At 48.3% G+C, this 17755-nt stretch overlaps 2 protein-coding genes across 12 annotated transcripts in view; one reads left to right on the top strand and one right to left on the bottom strand.

Annotated features, from left to right (window-relative positions):
* LRMDA (leucine rich melanocyte differentiation associated) overlaps nt 1-17755 on the top strand; it is a 741452-nt gene that overhangs the window by 39104 nt on the left and 684593 nt on the right. For 6 of the 11 annotated variants that reach the window (XM_071811803.1, XM_071811809.1, XM_071811812.1 and 3 more), the window contains exons 1-2: nt 14527-14615; nt 16812-16893. The exons of 3 other annotated variants lie outside the window; for them this stretch is intronic. The gene's annotated coding sequence lies outside the window, so the exon portion shown is untranslated. Of the gene's footprint in view, nt 1-14526; nt 14616-16811; nt 16894-17755 lie in introns of those variants that run through there. 2 more of the 11 variants (XM_071811804.1, XM_071811808.1) reach the window with 2 other exon arrangements.
* On the bottom strand, nt 3142-7444 carry ZNF503 (zinc finger protein 503). Its single transcript, XM_065843960.2, has 2 exons — nt 6409-7444; nt 3142-5322 (listed from the first exon to the last, which is right to left on the bottom strand). The coding sequence occupies exons 1-2, from the start codon at nt 6715-6717 to the stop codon at nt 3802-3804; spliced, it is 1830 nt and encodes a 609-aa protein (XP_065700032.1). The 5' UTR covers nt 6718-7444; the 3' UTR covers nt 3142-3801.

The following is a 17755-nucleotide window of genomic DNA, read 5'->3' as shown; positions in this document are numbered from 1 at the left end:
TGCCTGCGCTGAGGGGAGCTCGAAAGGTACCGCATGGGCAGCGGCTGATGTGCTGGTCTTAGGAAATGGAGCCTCTTATCGCTGAGGAAAATCTTCCCGTCGTAAAGGCATCACTGTATTTTAGCTTTGGCAAATATTTTGCATTCTAAAATCAAGCAAGCAAACATATATGTATGTGTTTGGTGTGGACTTGTACGCATAAGCCAAGGTGCATATACCCATATAGTTTCAGATATTTTACAGAAACCTCTTTGCTGTCTGTGGAGTCTGGTGTTTTATTGTTTCATAAAACCAGCTTAATTACATTTCCCCATAGATAAGATAAACAGAACCCTTCTTTTCTAAGTGTTGCTTATCAGAAGTACTTTGTCGAAGTGGCATCCAGAGTAAGCCTTCGAGAGGGGATGAAAATGCATTAATTTTTATTTTGGTTCTTCCGCTGCACTTAGCATCTGACAAGAGTTGATTTAAATATTACATGAGTTTAACTTTAATGTTCAAAAAAGATTTGTGAGAACGATGAAACTGCTTAATTTAAACTAATGTATGCCTGACTCTGGTCAGATTGATCGGAGTTTTGGGTTTTGATGGGTTTTGCCCTTCTGTTGCTTGTCCTCTCGAGCTGGTTTTTCACTGTGAAATTATTTTAGTTCGGTGGCATGGACCAGCGGCTGCTGTCAACTCCACAACCCATCCAGTTAGTAAGAACGGGGGGTGGTGGGCAAATAACAAATGCAGTTCCTTTTACCTATAAACGTTAATGTCCATAAGTCAATCTCTGTTAGGAGAAAAAAAAGAAAAAAAAAAAAGGCAAATTTGCTAGATGAATATCAAAATACTACGTGACACTTGCCAGGTCAAATACTTAACAAGCCTGGAAGAGAGACCTCCTTACCACCACTCTACATATAAAATAAGCTATTTTAATTTTTCATTAATCTTGGGGACAGTGGCTGAGCAAAACAGTAATAATAACTTTAAGTGTTCATTTCATCACTTGCATCAAAATCTTTGTGTATAACTTTCCAGAGCTGAAATCCACAAAACTGCAGTTCGGGCTCCAAGACACAGAAAATCCCTCGCTCGCTCTTCTGAAAACAGCCCCCGCAACACCTGATTGCTGATGGGGTTTAACTAGCGAAGTCCGAACTGCAGCTGTTAGAGATCTGTAATTGTAAAATACGTGAACATAAGAGGAGTGTGTGCGGTGGTGGTAGTGGTATGGGGGTTTGTTTGGGGGTTTTTTTGAATTTTTTTTTTTTTGTTATCGCGGCAAATCTGTAGCAGTTGCTTGCACTCCCAGATAGAGCCTGGAATGTATTTCTCCTTGAATTAAGGGATGGTTAAAACAGCGAAGTGGGGAGGGCAAGCTGGCAGGACTTGCGGAGAGCGCGGGGGCGTGCGGCGTGGGGAGAGGGCTGAGAGCTTATTCTGCCTTTCTCGACTCTCTTGATAAATCCTCCACCACCATCACGCCCACCCCCGGCCCCCAAAGCCCTTCTTCCGATTACTTGCTGTCTTTGTATTCGCTTCCTATTTTACTATTAACGTTTGCTTGGTACGGCTAACAGTACTACCCTCCTCTCCCCTTCGCTAACTCATCAGTTCATAACGAGAGCTCATTTTACACTCCTTAAAGCACAAATACGCGATGGTCCCTTTCCCATTTAAGCGGGGGGATGGGGGGGGGGGGAACATTTGGTTAAAGCACAAAACATTTCCCGTGCCGCTTTCGGATCAGCGTCTCAAAAGAGCCGCAGCGCGGCCCAGAACCCGCCGGTCCCACGTCCCCGTCTGCATCCCGGTGCCAGGCCTGGCCCCAGCAAGGCGCCCGGCTGCGGGTACCGGGACGGCCGGGCGAGTGCTGGAGTTTCATTAGCTTGCTGCTTTTCTCTTCTTTGCACATGAACGCTAACTTCCACTAATTATCTGGAGTAAATATATTAGACTAATTAGCATCTGGGCACCACGGGAAACTTTGAACAGTAATTATATTGTGGGGGATACAGAACGAGAGAGAAACCCCAGTGATTTATCAAGCAGAGTCGCCGCTTGCAACTTTTCCCCCTGCCAGCGCGTCTTTTGGGGGCCGGGGCAAGGGCAGCCCGCGGCGGAGAGAGCGGGTCTGTGCGAGGGGCAGCAGGTACTCGGCTCCGCCCGAGCCGCTCCCTGAAAGCGCCTGGTAGATCGCGGGAGCAAAGCCCTTCGCCAGCGTCGCCTTTACGGGCTTGGGTATCCCTTTTCCGTCTGATCCCGGCGGCAACGGTTTGTTCCGCAGTTTTCGTAGCCGATTTGGCTTTTCCGTTGAAGCCTCCGCACCTACCTGAGTGCAGAGCGACGAGCCGGAGCCAGGCGGTGGCCCTGGGCGTTGGGAAACCCGGGCTGGGGAGGCAAAGACGCGGTGTAGGCAGGGGCAGCCCCTCGGCATCACGTCGAGGTTGGCACTGCGCTTCAGGAAAGAGCAAACTCGGACCAAAGAATGAATAGACTTTTTTTGTCTTTCCCCTTCCTCTCCTTTTTAAAAGAAAAGTAGTTCTCAGAGCAGTCCATTTTTTTTTTTTTTTTAACATGATGATCGTTTTTGCTGCGGTAAGAACTGAAGAAATTGAAAATAACTGGATGAGATCAAACAGTGCTTCCCTAATTGCTTCTGAACTTCTCATTTAGAAAGAGACGAATAGTTATGCATTGTACTGTAAAGAAAAAAAAAAAAAAGCTTTCAGATAATCTTCTTACTCTTTTATAAATAAGTCCTGCCTTACCCATGTCTTTCTAAAGAAAAACCGAAGTCCTTTAATTGAAGCTCGTTTTTTAAAACAGGTTTACACAGTTTAAAACATTTTCTTAAAAAAAAAAAAAAGTTAATCTTCCTTAGGAAAAGCAAAATGGATTTAACCGATTCTCAATTTTCCTATTTCGTGCCTACGAATTATATTGAGGAGGATAAAAAATACTCCTGTCTGATTTTTTTTTTAAGAGAGCCCTGGGGTTACAATAAAAAAAAAACTTTTTTTTTTTTAATTTTTAATTAAAATTTAATAAACGCTTAAGAAGAAATTAGCAGTTGCCTCCATCCAAGACCTACTTGGGTTTTATAACAGAATCAAAGCGTATCTAAAAAAAAAAAAAAAAAGTAAAACCTTTTAATACATCAAATATACGGAATTTTAATCTTTAAAGAGATACATTGTCTATTTTAGTACATGACGTAAACCTTACTTAACCCTTTTTACAGGGTGGACTTAAAAAATAAAAATAGTTAAGTGTTCCTTTTCAAGAACAAAATAAGGCAAAAGAGGTTTTTGGAATAGAATTGTTTTTGTTTTTCTTCCAGAATACATACAAAAAAATACCAATTCTCTTTCAAGGGTATACACCTTAAAAATAATTGCAATTTGAAATTATAACTGACAAATTGCGAGTTGTTTTTTAGTAACAAACATGCATGTAATTTTTGTTTCAATGAGACATTAAATAAGAACGTACAATACAATCATAGCAATTTTAAAGTAACATTAAAGAGAAGACCTCTATCTTTTTATTTATATTCTACAATGGGTGTTCCACTTTTACCTATTGAGCTCAGTTAAGTAATGCACTTTATGATTCGTTGTCCCGCTTGAAGCTAACATAAATAAATACAGTGCTCATGGATCCAGTCCTCAAATGAACACTATTTTATAAAAAGTCAGATTTATTTTTTTTTCTTTCCAACTTTTATAAAGTTTCGCAGGGCTTCCTTCCCTCACCGCTAGACTCTGTGTTCTGTTGTTTTGTGTGTCAAAGCCCCGCTGCCTGCACTCACTGGTACCCCAGGGCCGAGGCTGTGGTGAGTCTCTGCCCGTAGAGTGCGTAAGGGGAGTAGTAGGGTCCGGTGGCAGCGGGCACGGGCACGGGGGCCCCGGGGGTGGGCAGGGGGCTCTTGGAGTAAGGGTGGTAGCGGCTGCCGAGTCCCAGTGCGTGGTGCGGGCTGCGCAGGGCCAGCGTGCCCGGGCTGCCGGGGGCGCCCGTCGTGGGGATGTGCATGTGGCACGCCATGGCCGCGGCCGCCGCGCTGGCCAGTGACGAGGAGCTGGGGTAGCTGGAGAGGAGTTTATCGGTGCCCGGGAAGGCAGTATGGGTCCGCAAGTGGCTAAGCAGCTCCTCCGAGGTGGCAAAGCGCTTGTCGCAGGGTCCGTTGGCCGACACCCAGTTGCAGATGTGTGGCTGGGGGTCGTTGGGAAGCATGAAGCCGTAGGGGTACAAAGGGTGGCCGGCCAGTGAGGGCGGCGTGGCGCCGGTCAGCGAGGAGTGGACGCTGTGCAAAGGGTGGGTGGGGTAGACGAGGGGGTATCCGGACTTGAGGGCCTGGTCGTGGGCGCAGGAGGCGCCGGCGGCGCCTGCTAGGTGGCTGGCGCAGTGGTAGCTCAGGCAGTACGGGTCTCGGCACAGGCTCGCCGTCATCACCGACGGCGGCGATGCGCCCGCCAGCGGGCTCGACCCCGCCGGCTTGCTGCAGCCCAGGCTGCTGGCGGCGGCCAGCTGGGCTCCCACCAGGCTGGACGATTTGGTGGGGTCCAGCGCCACTCCGTGCGGCAGGAACTGGGGCGGGTAGCCGGCGTAGGCTCCAGCCAGCGTTCCCGGGTAGCTCATGCCCGCCGGGGGCAGAGGAAAGACGGTCTGGCCCGGCTTGTAAGGGGAGACGGGGGCCACGAGGCCGGAGCCCAGGACGGAGGTGGAGGAGGTGGCGGTGGTGCTGCTGCAGGAGGAGGCGGAGTCCGAGGCGATGGGTTTGGAGCCCGGCGTGCTCTCCTGGTGCTGGTTGACCTCCACGTTAATCCCGGCACAGCTCACGCTAATCCGGCTGTGGCTGATGCTGGTGGTGCCCGGGCCTCCCTCCGAGCCGGAGCTGCCGCTCTTTCCGCAGCCCTCCGAGTCCTTCTTGTCCTCCCCGCCTTTGCCCTCCGCCGGCAGCAGCCCCGGCGAGCAGGCTGAGGCGCTGGAGTTCGGGCTGCCTGTCCTTGGGGTGAACGGCTGGCAGGTGGCGCTCGGCACCCGGAATCCCGACTTCTCCCCGGCCGCGACCCCCGCAGCGGGGGCGCCCGCGCAGCCCGCCGACCCCGGCTCCTTCTTCTCTGCGCCCGGCTTGGAGTACGGCTTGAAGCTCGACTTGTCCTCCACGCCAATGTCGCTGAGCTTCAAGGGGCCCGACTTGGAGTCCTTGTCGCCTCCGGAACCATTGGAGGTGACTGACGAGAGTTTGGAGGAAGGGGACGGGTCCGGCTTCCCTATCTGCGAGCAAGTTTGTGCCAGAAGGGCCAGGGGACTCTTCTTCGCATCCAGCTGCGAAAATCAGAAGGACACACGAAGACAAAGGTTTAATCGGGGTCTGAGAAAAGCCCCGGGGCATACCTAGGACACTTGTCCCGTACGTTTTTGCAGAGAACAGCATGGAAGTAATGAACGATTTCGTGCACATTCATCACCCTGACAGCCCCCTCCCCTGCATGCACCATTTTCCACAAAGCCTTTAAAAAGGGCTGGGGATTTTCGTGTTCCTGCGAGCCCATCGCGGCCGCCTTTAGCGTCCGCTGCTTCCCCGGCAGCGGCCCGGGCAGTGCGGGGCTCGGCGCCTCGGCGTTTGCCTCCCTGCTGCTCTGACCATGCAGGCGCACAAACCCGCCCGTGAACTATAGCGACTGCAGCATTTCTGCGCCCTGATTGCTGACACTATTTATAAACAGAGCCCGAGTTAGCCAGCGAGCCGAGGTCCGGGGAAAGGGGTGTCCTTGCCCCCGCAGAGACCATAATGAAATCATTCATTCCCACGGACACACCCTTCCCACCACCCGCTCCGTTTTGAGTTTCGGTCCCTCAAACAGCGAGCTGTGCAGGGGGAGATCGACAACCTCGGCAACGGAGAAAAGGGCCGAATAGAGCTCCCGAAGTACATATGCGGGCTGGTACTTGAAAGGGAATGGTCGGGGAGCTGAAATAGTTATCGTGCCGCACCCACGCTTGAGCCTGTCCCTCTCCGGGCTTCTCTCCCCCACCCCCCAAACGCTCTTTCAAAAGCAAGGTTGTTTGGCACTTCAAGCGCTGCTTAGTTGTGTGGTCGGATCGTGACCCTGGAGCGGGTCGTTTGCTTCCACTCGCCCCTCGTCAAAAAAAAAAAAAAGCTAAAAAGAGCAAAAATGCAAAGCTAATTTAAACAGGAATTAGAAAATTTCCGAGTAAACGTGGAAACAATAACCAGGAGCGGCTGCTCGCACTAACTCTAGATCAAAAGAAGCCCGTTTCCTGGTGTAAGTGCCTTCCAAAGCGCAGGGAAGTGCCGAGGGAGGCTGGCGGAGCCGCCATGCCCAGCGAGCGCCCGGGCAGGGAGGGGAGAAAGAGCCGGGGGACCGGGGCCGGCTCCGAGCTCCTTACCTCGATGGGGCTGACGGGCGTGGAGGGTAAAGGCTGCAGGTATTCGGGGTGTAAAATGTGTCCAGTCCGCGCCGTGAGCATTTTCAAGACTTTGATGGGAAGGCGGTTGGCTTGGCGTAGCGGGTCCGAGGGGGGGACGGTGTGGAAGCAGGGCTTGGCGGCGGCGCTGCTACCGGTATTCCCAGCGTGCCCGTTCGGCCCGGCGAGGTCGGCGGCGCTGCGGCTGCGGCGGGGGCTGCCTCCGGGCTCGCTGAGGCTGCTGCTGCGCTTACTACTTCTTATAGCAGAAAGCGAGGGCGATGTGATCATGACCCAAAACCTCGCATGAAAACTGGGGCAAGTGGCGCCGCTCGCACTCGGAAACGCGCTCTCGCTTTCTGCGAGCGAGGAGGGAAAAAAGCCACACGCCCCCCGAGCAGGAAAACAAACATAAAATGTCCCGTGGCTCTCTCTGGCGGGGAGGGTGTGGGTGGGGAGGGGGAGGGAAAGGGGGAGCCGGTCGAAGAGAAAGAAGAGGAAAAAAAGCCGAGTAATCCTTGGGCTGTGCGGGGGGCGGGGGTGGGGGCTGCGAGCGTGTGCCGCTGTCCCCTCCGGCCGCTCTCGGCTCCCCCGGCTGGCGCGGAGCGGAGCGCTCGCCTCCGCCGCTCAGCTGTGATGCGAGCCGCTGCCCATCCAGCCTGGGATCTGGCAAAGAAACTCACTTCAAAAGCAGCTGAATTAGTCTGAGATTAAAGCCTTTGCCGCCTTCCAATCAAATGGGACCCCGAGGTGATTGGAGGGTCAAGGGGATGTGACGTTCCCTTTTCTGGGGCTTTTTTTCCCTCTGTTTTTAATGGTCTCTCGCTCTTTTTTTTCCCCCTTTCCTTTCTCGTCCGCCTTCCCTCTCCCCTCCCCTCCTTCCTTGTTTTCGCTCCTAGGATGGGCTGGGCGTTAATTCTGTGTTTCACATCACGCGCTGCGAGCGTTTTTCTTCCTCCGCAGCTGGCGCGGACACCTTGGCGGCAGCGGGACCAGCCGCGGTGCTAGGGACGTCGCGCCTGCCGGGGAGGCAGCCGTGGGGCTCCGCCGACCCCCCCGCCTACCGACCGCCTCCCACCCCCCCAGCGCAGTCCCGTTGCAAGCACACCGTCCCGAGCACAGCCTGCCGCCGTCCGCCCCGCCACGCACGGCGCTTACAGGCCCAGCCCGCGCTCCCCCTCCCCGGACCGGGCCTGCCGGGACAACTCCGTGGCCTCCGCCGCGCTGCGTCCCTTCCAGGCCCCCAGTGATGGGCGCGGGGCGCTTTTCTCCCCCCTCCCGCCTCACAGCGCGGGGTAGGCTCGGACGAGAACCTGCAGAGCGCCGGCCTGCACGTCGCCGCCCGTGGCGGGCGGGAGCTGGGGCGCTGCGGCGCGGCTTGCGGCGGCGCGGGGAGCGCGGCGGGATTGGGGGAGGCCGGTCGTCACACGCGGGGCTGTCACGCACCGCCTGCCGCCGCCTTTCGGGTCTCTCCGCCCCGCCGTCAATTGTCAGTGCTCCCCAACCGCAATCAATCAGTTATTTGTCAGCCCCTGTCAATCCGCCCTTGATTTATGTCAGCTTTTGTTGCTGATTACAAGCCTGGTGTGACTTGAAGGGGGAAAGAGAGAGAGAGGGAGGAAGGAAAACAGAGGGAGAGACGGGCTCCTCGGGAGAAAAAGCCATTCAATTTACAGAATAAATCCTTCGAGTAAACTCGATTTGTGTGCCAGCATCCGACAGCCTTTCTCGGCTTCGCACCGCGCTGCCCGACGCAGGCGCGCAGGACAGCACGGTGCGGGGCTGGGGCGGGCTGCTGGCTTCTTCTTCCCCTTCCCTCCTCTTCGAGAAGAGCCCTTCGCCCCTGCTTCAGCCGGGCTGGCCCGGTCACCGGCACCGGGGGCCTGAGGAGGCGGCCCCTCGCCTTAGCTAGAGTATCACTTCGCTATTTACGTGTTTGATTTCAGCTAGGCTGTGTTGAGAACCTCGTGGGTATGTACACGGTATCCACCCGGGTGTTATATCCACTTTGCTTTGTGTCTGTGCTCTCCGGAAGCGCACCGAGTCCTGTGCCCTCAGCCCTGGTTTAACCGTGCCGGCGGATGCCCCGAGCAGAGTCCGCAGCCCTTCCGTAGCTCCCTGGATTGCCTTTTTTTTTTTTCTCTTTGTACTTTCCTTCCCACTATCCCCCCACCTCCTTATCCCATAACATTTTTTTCACAGGCAAAATGTGTTAATCAATCTTTTACTTTTGTTTCCGGATCTGACATGGTGGCCCACACAATCTACAACATTAACAAAAAGGTCACTTAGAGATAAAACACGTTTGACAAGTGAAGAACAAGGCAAGTGCTTCAGGGGTCGCGTCCAATTCCTGACCTGGACTCCGACCAGAACAGGCGCTGATCCTGGAAGGGGTGGGCAAGAGAAAGGACTTTCACTTTCTCGCGTTTATATCTGCTGAACGAAGTCCTTTTTCTTCCCTTGAAACACCGATCGCCCTCAGTTCCTAACAGATGTGTCAGATAGCCTTAATGATTTGCTCTTGTTACGAGGTAGACATAAGGCAGGTTTTCCTTGCTATCACCCCCATTCCCCCGTTAAGCGGCACCCTTTTAGTCCTGCAGCCTAGTAAGCATATCTGCTGTCTTTTATTAAAACCAGTTCACTCTTAATGTAGTGAATAGACAGGGCAAATATACGGAACTCTTCTAGCTTCTGTAAAGATACAGTAAATTTTAACAAACTTTTTAATTTCTGTATTTTCTCCGAAAGCACATGGGTTATTGCCACAACTTCACAGTGGAAAGTCATAAACGTACTTTCATTTTGCAATCACCACGGTCATCTTACAAGACCGTGAAAATAAAAGGTTGGGGGAAGAGAAAGAAATCTTGCATAAAACCCGATGTTGCAGTAGGACCGACAAAACCCACAACTTGCCCTCAAGGAGCTTCCCCCCTTTCCTTTATGTGGAGTGGAAGTGACTTGAATCTGCCCCAGGTTTTCCCCCAGTTCTTTCTTTTGTTGTCAAGTCCAATTGATAAATGGAGTGCAGTAAAACTCTGGAAGGAAAAAAAAAAAAAAAGGAAAAAGAAAAAAAAAAAGCTGAAACCTTCATTTGTGTTCATTTGCATTAAAGTGCTTGGAACAGCTGTTTTCCTTACAGGACCGGGGAGACTCCTATCTGTTTTCTCGTTGTATTTATCCTGCCTCCCAGGGTGAAAGACTAAAGATTAATTATCTTAAGGTAGAGTCAGCTGTGGGAAGGCTCCCCCCTCCCAATTTTCCCTTTCCTCTCTTGTGGAGGTGAGGGTGATTTCGGTAAGGGCTTGTTTTATTAATACTTGTTAGCCAGGGAAGTAAAGGCGATACCCGGTACATGTGTAAAACAGGCAGCGCACCGACGGGAGAAGCGGAGGAAGGAGAAGGGGTAACAGCACGAACCCCGATCTTTCTGGCTGAAGTAGAAGCATCAGAGGGTAATTTAATAAGTAACTTCAGAGGACAGCTTTTTTTTTTTTTTTTTCGCTCAGCCTTTGAAATGAGATTTAAATCACACTCAGTACTGTAAACTTTTTATGTAGAAGCTTGTAAAAAATTCAGCCCCAAGACATCCCCTCCCCCTTATCCCCTCCGAAGCATTTCTGGGCTCTGAGAGCTTATTCACTGCGTTTAACACACGCGGAAAACGATTCCCAGTGAGGGCTCGGAGTTGGGATGCACACGCGTACGAGCGGGCGGGCGGCGGGGCTGCTACTTGGAAGCGGCGCATAGTTTTTGCTTTGGCTGCTGCCGGTTCCTTTCCTCTGCCGAGCTGAAGAAGATGGATTCAGTCCTGCTCGTTACCTTCGCGAGGGATCCTTATTCAATGAGTCCGTGCAGACGGTTTGCTGTTTGGCATTTACTTGTGCAGTCTTGTTGAAGTTTTTGTGGCTGTTGTTTTCATTCTCTCTCTCTCTTTTTTTTTTTTTTTTAATAAAAAAGAAACACAAAAGAAAAAACCCAAAGGGTTGGAACCCGTCTTCCTCCCCTTACAAAGGAAAATTGTAACTTAAAAAAAAAAGGAGAGCAAAGGAGGAATTAATTAACAAGTGCCAGTCCACACTTTCCTTTACCTACCAGCTATTGGCAAGCATGTCAAGTCGATTTTATTTGCACACAATGGAAATGATTTATTTTCTCTTAAAAAGGAGTGGGCTGGCAGATATTTGAGGAGGAGAGGGAGAGAAGAAAAAAAGTTTGAAAATGCCTTGAACTATTCACTGTCGAGATGGCTAATCAGTATTGAGGCTCGAGGGCACTCGGGCAGCTTTTCAATGCGGTTTTCCTTTCATCTCAAGCTGGATGGAGGCGCTCAATTAAAAGCCTATCAGTTTGTAAGTAAATCAACGCCTATCAAAGTTGTCACATCAAACAAAACGATTATTATTGCAGCCCGCCTCCCCTATTAATCTCCCTCTAAAATAATCCGCTTGACAGGTCAGGCTGGCGAGCTGCAAACCCTGGTCAGGATCACCCAAAAAACCCGGACTGACTATTTTCCCTCGGGAGAGGGAACTGCAGAAAGCTCGGCACCAGCAGAAACCCCGGCAAGAGCGTGCCTGCTCTGCGAGCTTGCTCTCTTGCCATTTAAGTGTCAGCTCCTGTAGATCATGTTGGAAAAGGGCGTTTAGTCTTCTAAACTGAACAGCAACAGCCCTACAGGCCCTTTAGATTTTTTCCTTTACACCCCCTCTCTTTCCAATCTTTTAGAACAAGGTTAAGCTTTTAATTAACAGTAATGCAGTTGCTGAGTTGTGTCTGGGCTGTAATTCCATGCGTAACACATTCAGCTACCTGTCTGTCCGTCCTGTGCGTCAAATTTATTTGCTTTGCTAGTGCTTGCGTTTCAGTATCTACCCCAAGGCTTTTATTAAGAAATGCATCGCAATAGATTTTTGTAAATGGCGCATAACTTCTTTCTTTTTTTTTCCCTCCCACGAATGATCTTACTTTGGATAAGAAATGTGTTGCGTTATTAGAAACACCGCACCACCAATTCGCACATTTGGAGTTTGGAGAGAGGCACTTCTTTTTTTTTGTTAAATACAAGACTGCATGTGCTCTGATGCATCTGCCCAGGTATCCGGCAGGAGTGTGGGGTATATCTTCCCGAGTGTTATTAAAGCAAATAGTTTGAGTGCTTGCCAATAGAAATTAAGATTTCCAAATCTCTCTCCTGTTTGCATAGTACTTGAAAATATTTACCCTTACGATTGTAATTACTATCCTAATATATGTAAGCAGTATATATTTTACTCTGCATGAGATGTAGCTAATCGTTTTATAAACGGTGATGATTTTAGAGCCATCTTCAAAATAATAGTCACGTTTAAGTGAACGTAAGTTTTAGTCGTCAGTGGTATTTTTTATTAAACGAGCAGAAATCCCTTTTTTGTTTGTTTGCTTACTGCTTTCGGAAATATACCTTACCCTAAAATGTTTTGGGATAAGTTTGTCTCATTTTCTTCCTTTTGTTACGCTGATATAAAGAAGAGATTAATGCACCTAATGAAAAAAACCTCTCTCTTTTAAGTCCTTTGATAGATTCCTCTATTGACGCTTTTTCATGTATGAGTGTGAAAATTTTTACTCTCGTGTTCAAACTCTTTTAACAACAGCGATTTTCCTAATCTATGCTCTTTTATGTTGAAGGTGTTTCTTATGCAAACAGCTTTTATTTTAAATAAGCCTTAAGGTGACTTTCTAGAGGGCGAGAGAGAGAGCAAGTCAAACGAGTGTGATGACACGGGAAAGGCTGGGTATGTTTCCTCCTAACTACACTGAGATTTTTAGTGCATTTTCATGTTATTAAATGTACTACGATTAGAATGATCGAGCCAAAAGCAAGCGAACACGTTTCCAAATTCGTATATATGTACTCGAGCTGGTATTTGCTGCCTAGATTTTAAGAGTGAAAAAGGAATCTTGTAGCTTCTGTAACACCTAGGTCTGATCGTTGAATCTCACCCATCATAAAGGCATCTCTTTATTTATCCTCTGCAAAAGCCTGGAGGCTACGGGAAAGAATTATACCAACTAAGCACATATTTGGTTACAGTAATCCTTCAGAAATTAACTATGGCACACAAATGGAGGCTATCTTTAGCTTCCTCACTTGGATCCCAAATGTAGAGAGTGTTTATTGACAACTTTGTTATGGAAACTGTGCAGATCAACCAGATGGGTCTTCAACAGCGTGAGGAATAACGTCTTTTGCGATACGAGGAACAGTTTTAAGGGTACGGCTGGAAAAGGCATTGGTACCCAAATAATTAACCTTATCTAAATGAACAATAATGAACAATAATCCTTGACACAATTACAAGACAGCTACGTTTGAGCGGGGGGGCTAGGGTCAGGGAGAACATGCAATATATCTTAGCTATCTTCTTGAAGTAGTCTAGGTCCACGATCCGAAAAGGTTAAAATAATCTTAATTTTAATAACTACAAGCTTGTTTTCAGTCATCCCTTATGATGCATTTAGGTGTCCTCTAATCCCCACTGCTTTCATCTTTAGCTTTTTACACCCTAAAATTAATTCCACCTAAAGTACATTTTTCATTTTGTACAGTACTAGCGACGTGCAAATAATTTACATCAGCGTTCATCAGGACTGTCCTGAAGTGATGGATCATTTTGTTGAGTTGCAGTAAAAGTGCAGAATGATCTATAATGATGTAATATATACATTAAAAGGGTGTCTGGATGATCAGAGTTTTGCTAAAAATGTAAAAGGGCTTTTTGATTGATAACAGGGTTGCTGTTTTTCTGCAAAGGCTGTCACAGGCTGACACAATGCTTGAGTTATTAGGGCAGAGAAGGGCAACCATAAATTTCCAACGTCAGGCAAAAACTCTCTTTATTGTCTATATGATGGATGGGCCTCCGTACTAGACACCAAATACTTCGTATCACCCTTAAATGGGAACACATTTTTCGTGGCCATAATTCATGTTTTTTAAATAGAAAGTTTGAAATGCCTGCCTATATTTCACAATCCTGACATATTTATGAATCACTCCCTGCATGCAAATATAATTATTTAAAGCACCGAGGTGACATATGGGTTAGAAATGTACCAAATGCTGTTAGCGAAGTGATTTTTTTGAATTCCCTAAATTGAACACCGTAGAAAACTCTGCCTGTCTGTTCAGATCAATAAAGTCGAAGGTGAAGTTTTACTGATTTTGTCAGTGCCACATACAGATATTCGGTTTTGATTAGGTGAAGCTGACAAAAAGAGTGTCTTTTTGCAATTACCATTAGGTTAATGAAAGAAACACTCATCTTTCTCCTGGCACCCCCGCGCAGGCATACGCGCTTTTCCCCCTCTCTCATCGGGCGATGAACTAGCCGGAGGTAAATTAGACAGGCGAGGGTTTTTTGCTTTTCTGTTTTGTTTTGGTTTGGTTTTTTTTGGAATTAATTTTCCTTCCAGCAGCGCTGGTCTCGGGGGGAACGCCGGTCCCCGAGCGAGAGAGGGGGCTGGCAAGAAGAGCAAAGGAGGGCTCCGCCGGCCCGAGGGTGGGCAGGGCGGCCAGGTGCCCGCTGGGGCTGCGCGGAACCGCCGCGGCTACTGCCCCTTTCGCCCTCGCCCCTTCGTGGCGGCCGAAGACCAGCCCGTCTCTCGCGGCGTTCGCTCCGAGCTGCTCCCGGGAAGCCGCCGCGGGCAGAGAAACCCACCGCCTCTCCCTACCGGGACGGCGCCTCCCTGCCGGCCGCCCGCTGCCCCGGCGTCCACCGGCAGCGCGGAGCAGGCGGCGAAGCCGGTGCCGTCCCGGCGGCGGAGCTGCCCTCCCTGCCGGGCACGGCGCGACGTTACCTGCCGACTTAGGCAGCGGGCTTGGTTCAGGCACACCGATCAGCAGCAACGCGGATTAGGCAGCTGCTCTGTTGCGGGTTAGTTTTAGTTAATTACGGGTAAAACCACCCCACCCTCTCGGCGAAGAGTCCCAAGTAGCAACGCCGGCAAAAAGACACGGCACAGCCCGCGGTGCTGGTACCGCCCAGAGCCGCCGGGCAGCCCCGCGGCCGCCGATACTTCCGCCGGGGCGGGCGGAGCCGCCAGTCTCTGCTCCGCCCGCCGGCTGCTCCCCCGCCCCACCGCCGGGCTGGGGGGAGCCGCGGTAACCGAGAGGGAAAGGGAGACTTGCCCGACCCCCAGTAAGTACCGCGGGAAGGTACTGGAGTGGATCGGTGCCGACGGTGGAGTCGGCACCGGGCGGGTGGGACTCGCCGGCGCGGTCCTGTGCCTCTTCGCGGTGTGCGGCGAGCCCTGGGCACCGCAGCCCGGCCCGCGCTTTGACTGATCTCCTCCTGCCTCGGGTGTGTGTACCCGCAGCCCGGGAGCCACTAATTCAGCCTGAGGGTCTGGCCTGTAACACACACCTTTGTATTTATTTAATTGAAACCTGTGCTATTTTCAAGAGAGCTCAAGCGATGTGAGCATCAAAACCACTTAGTATCTTGAATATTTTTTCCTGTGGACTTGTGTGTAAATGTGTAAAATGTTTGCAGTAGTCCAAACTTACTATAGCAGGCTGACTCTTTGCCTATAAAATGTTAAATCAACCATGACCAGACTCATTTTCCCATGTCAGCCAAGAGGACTCTGTAAATCAACACATTAGGGCTTCGCTGGGTAGGAGCTGCGTGTGCTTCATGCAAAATGGCCCTGACAGCCACTCTCTTGGTGCCGTGGTTGTCAGCCTGTGGCTGACTGCAGAATTGTCATGTGGGAGTGGGAAACCTTGCAGGTAGAGTGAAAAATCATTGGCAATGCAATATGCAAGAGACCAAGGACTGGCACAGCAGTAAGAAATAGTAAAGGTTCTTTTACTCTTTGATGTGATTGTTTTTTTAGGACTCAGAGGTGTTTTGCAAAGCCTGTTCCACCACTTTGATTTGTTTAGATGAGCCTGTGCCTCCTGTGAAGGCCTAGTTACTCCTATGTGGGCAGAGATATTCTGTAGGCACTTCCTACCATCTCAAGATGGAGCCCACTTGGAAGCCATTACAGAAGGCTTGTCTCAAGGTTATGGTGTGTGCAGGGGTGCGATAGCTGTACCTGGATGCAAAAGAGCACAGTGGATAAGTACAGCTAAGAAATAATAGCCTTGACCATAGGTCACCATGCAGAAACAGCTATGACAAACTCTTTGTCCTCTTTGTTCAAGAAACAAGAAAAAAAAAAATTCCTGCCATACAAGTCTAAGCAATATGCTGTAAAAAGCCTCAGCCAGCCAGCCAGCTCTTATCTAAACCACTGTCTCTGGGTAAGGGTTAAGATACTGCAAAGCTTATTTCTGGGTGCTAGTAGGTTGAAAGGAAAACGCGACCAAATACAGCATGCAACAAAATAATATAACCCCTCACTACTACACAACCAATCCCAATAGATACACACATTGCATCAGATTAGATTCAGATATCAAGGTAGAGCTTTGTACTATATTTCATGAAAGGGGCCTCAGCATAGAGAAATCATTATCCAGGGCTCCTTGCTAGATTGCCTCCCACTCAGAGGAGTGACCCAGCTATGACCCAGTCTCTGAACACTTGTGTGTAAATTTAATTTTCAGCATTACATCATTTCAGCTGTAATCTTACCCTTTGCTCACAGTTGTGCTATGTGGCTTACCTGGAGGTAAAGAGATAAAAGAAGAAAATGTGCCAAATATTAGGAAACAATAAAATTAACAATAAAAGTTTAGCTTAAAAGTATGCACCTAGCCACTTCTACCCTGAGACAAAATGAGTGAGTCATCAGTAAGCTGAGAGGAAAAAAAAAATCATATCATAAATTTAAAATCCTACAATATGTCAAAAGGGAAATGGTTACTTGTGAAGTGATGATACAAACTCTTCTTACAAATATTTCTCTGCTTTGAAAAGAAAAGTCATAAGGCATTATTCGAACAAATGTCTGCAGCATCATTTCTTTTTAGTTGCTATGTTCAATAGCTGTAGAAGGAATTAACAATGGAAACTTGTTCTTAAAAAATCAAAGTGCTTTTCTTGTGTGGTTTGTACATATTTGCTGTTTTCTCCAGCAAATATTTGGAATCTGAGTTGTATGGAAATCAACAACAACAACAAAGTAAATTTCGCATTGTGAAAATTTCCATGTGAGAATTATCTGTCTCAATGAAGATGCAGTGTTAAGGGAACTAAAACCAGTCCTCTTGCAAAGCTTGCCCATTCCCCGAATCGTTACAGAATTTGAAGCAGACTACGAAGCAACTAAGCACACATTCTGCTTCATCTAATTATAATTTTTATTTTTCAGAAGGGTTCTACCCTTTATGTAATTTCTTTCCCATAAAAACCATATTTTTTCTTTTTCTATTTCATTCACAGAAAGTTCACACCCTCAATGGATGACAAAGTAGGTGGAAGCATATGAGTGTGAAGAGTTTTTTATCTGACCAGCTTAATTCAGGTACTCCCAACTCTGATAAATGTACTACCTTTAGTGTCATAAGCAGAGATTAAAGGCAACAGGAGCTTGGCCAAGATCACAAGTCCTCACAGTAAATAAGCAATTTGTCCAGGTAAACTTATTAAAATAACAGAAACTGGGCAGAGTTAGCAACTCTTAAGTTGCATTTCCAGGTTTACCATTAACAGTGTGCCACTTAATTGTGTGGCTCTGTATCTGTAAAATGTGGTCCTGGTATTTAGTTTTCAGTTGCAGAGAGTTTTAAAGAGGATAAGATAGTAAATGGTTTAATGCATTACCGTGGCATAAAAGTGTAAGAACTTAATCTCACATTCCCTATAGAAAAGCTCTAACACTATGCAATGTGTCTGGCTGTATAATAGCATCGTCAAATCAGGAGGATCATCTCATTCCTGTTTAGGGTGCTGTGCTCTCTTGTCAGAATTAAATATGCTGGTCCTCCTGCAAGTTCCATGTTTTGCATTACTCAGTGACCAGAAACAAACATGCTTCAAGGTGTCTCATTCCTCCACTGATTTTTAAATTAGTAAAATAATGTAGTACAACATATGCACATAATGACATATATTGAGTCCTTTGAATTAGTAGTTGCCATATGTTTCTATATTTGAAGTTAGTGTTGTTGTCATTTTGTTTAGATTTATACAATATAGTGGTTTTACCTGTGACCTTGAAATAATTAATAATCTCCATGCTAGTATGACAAAGATACAAATGGTATTATTATATAGCTTTGGTAGTTTTATTTGAATGTTATTAATATACAAGGGTAAAATCAATTAGCAAACCACTGTTTTTTATATGTATTTTATTAACTCTGTATCAAAGTGTTCTTTGGTTG

Source organism: Patagioenas fasciata, chromosome 8 (assembly GCF_037038585.1).
Source record: "Patagioenas fasciata isolate bPatFas1 chromosome 8, bPatFas1.hap1, whole genome shotgun sequence".
Taxonomy (NCBI): domain Eukaryota; kingdom Metazoa; phylum Chordata; class Aves; order Columbiformes; family Columbidae; genus Patagioenas; species Patagioenas fasciata.
This window is presented reverse-complemented; position numbering and strand designations above follow the sequence as displayed.

Excerpts from the sequence above, each read along its gene's own strand:
- ZNF503 (XM_065843960.2), bottom strand. The coding sequence starts at position 6,717 with ATGATCACATCGCCCTCGCTTTCTGCTATAAGAAGTAGTAAGCGCAGC. Across the intron at positions 5,323-6,408 it reads CGCCCGTCAGCCCCATCGAG|CTGGATGCGAAGAAGAGTCC; the intron begins GTAAGGAGCTCG and ends TGATTTTCGCAG.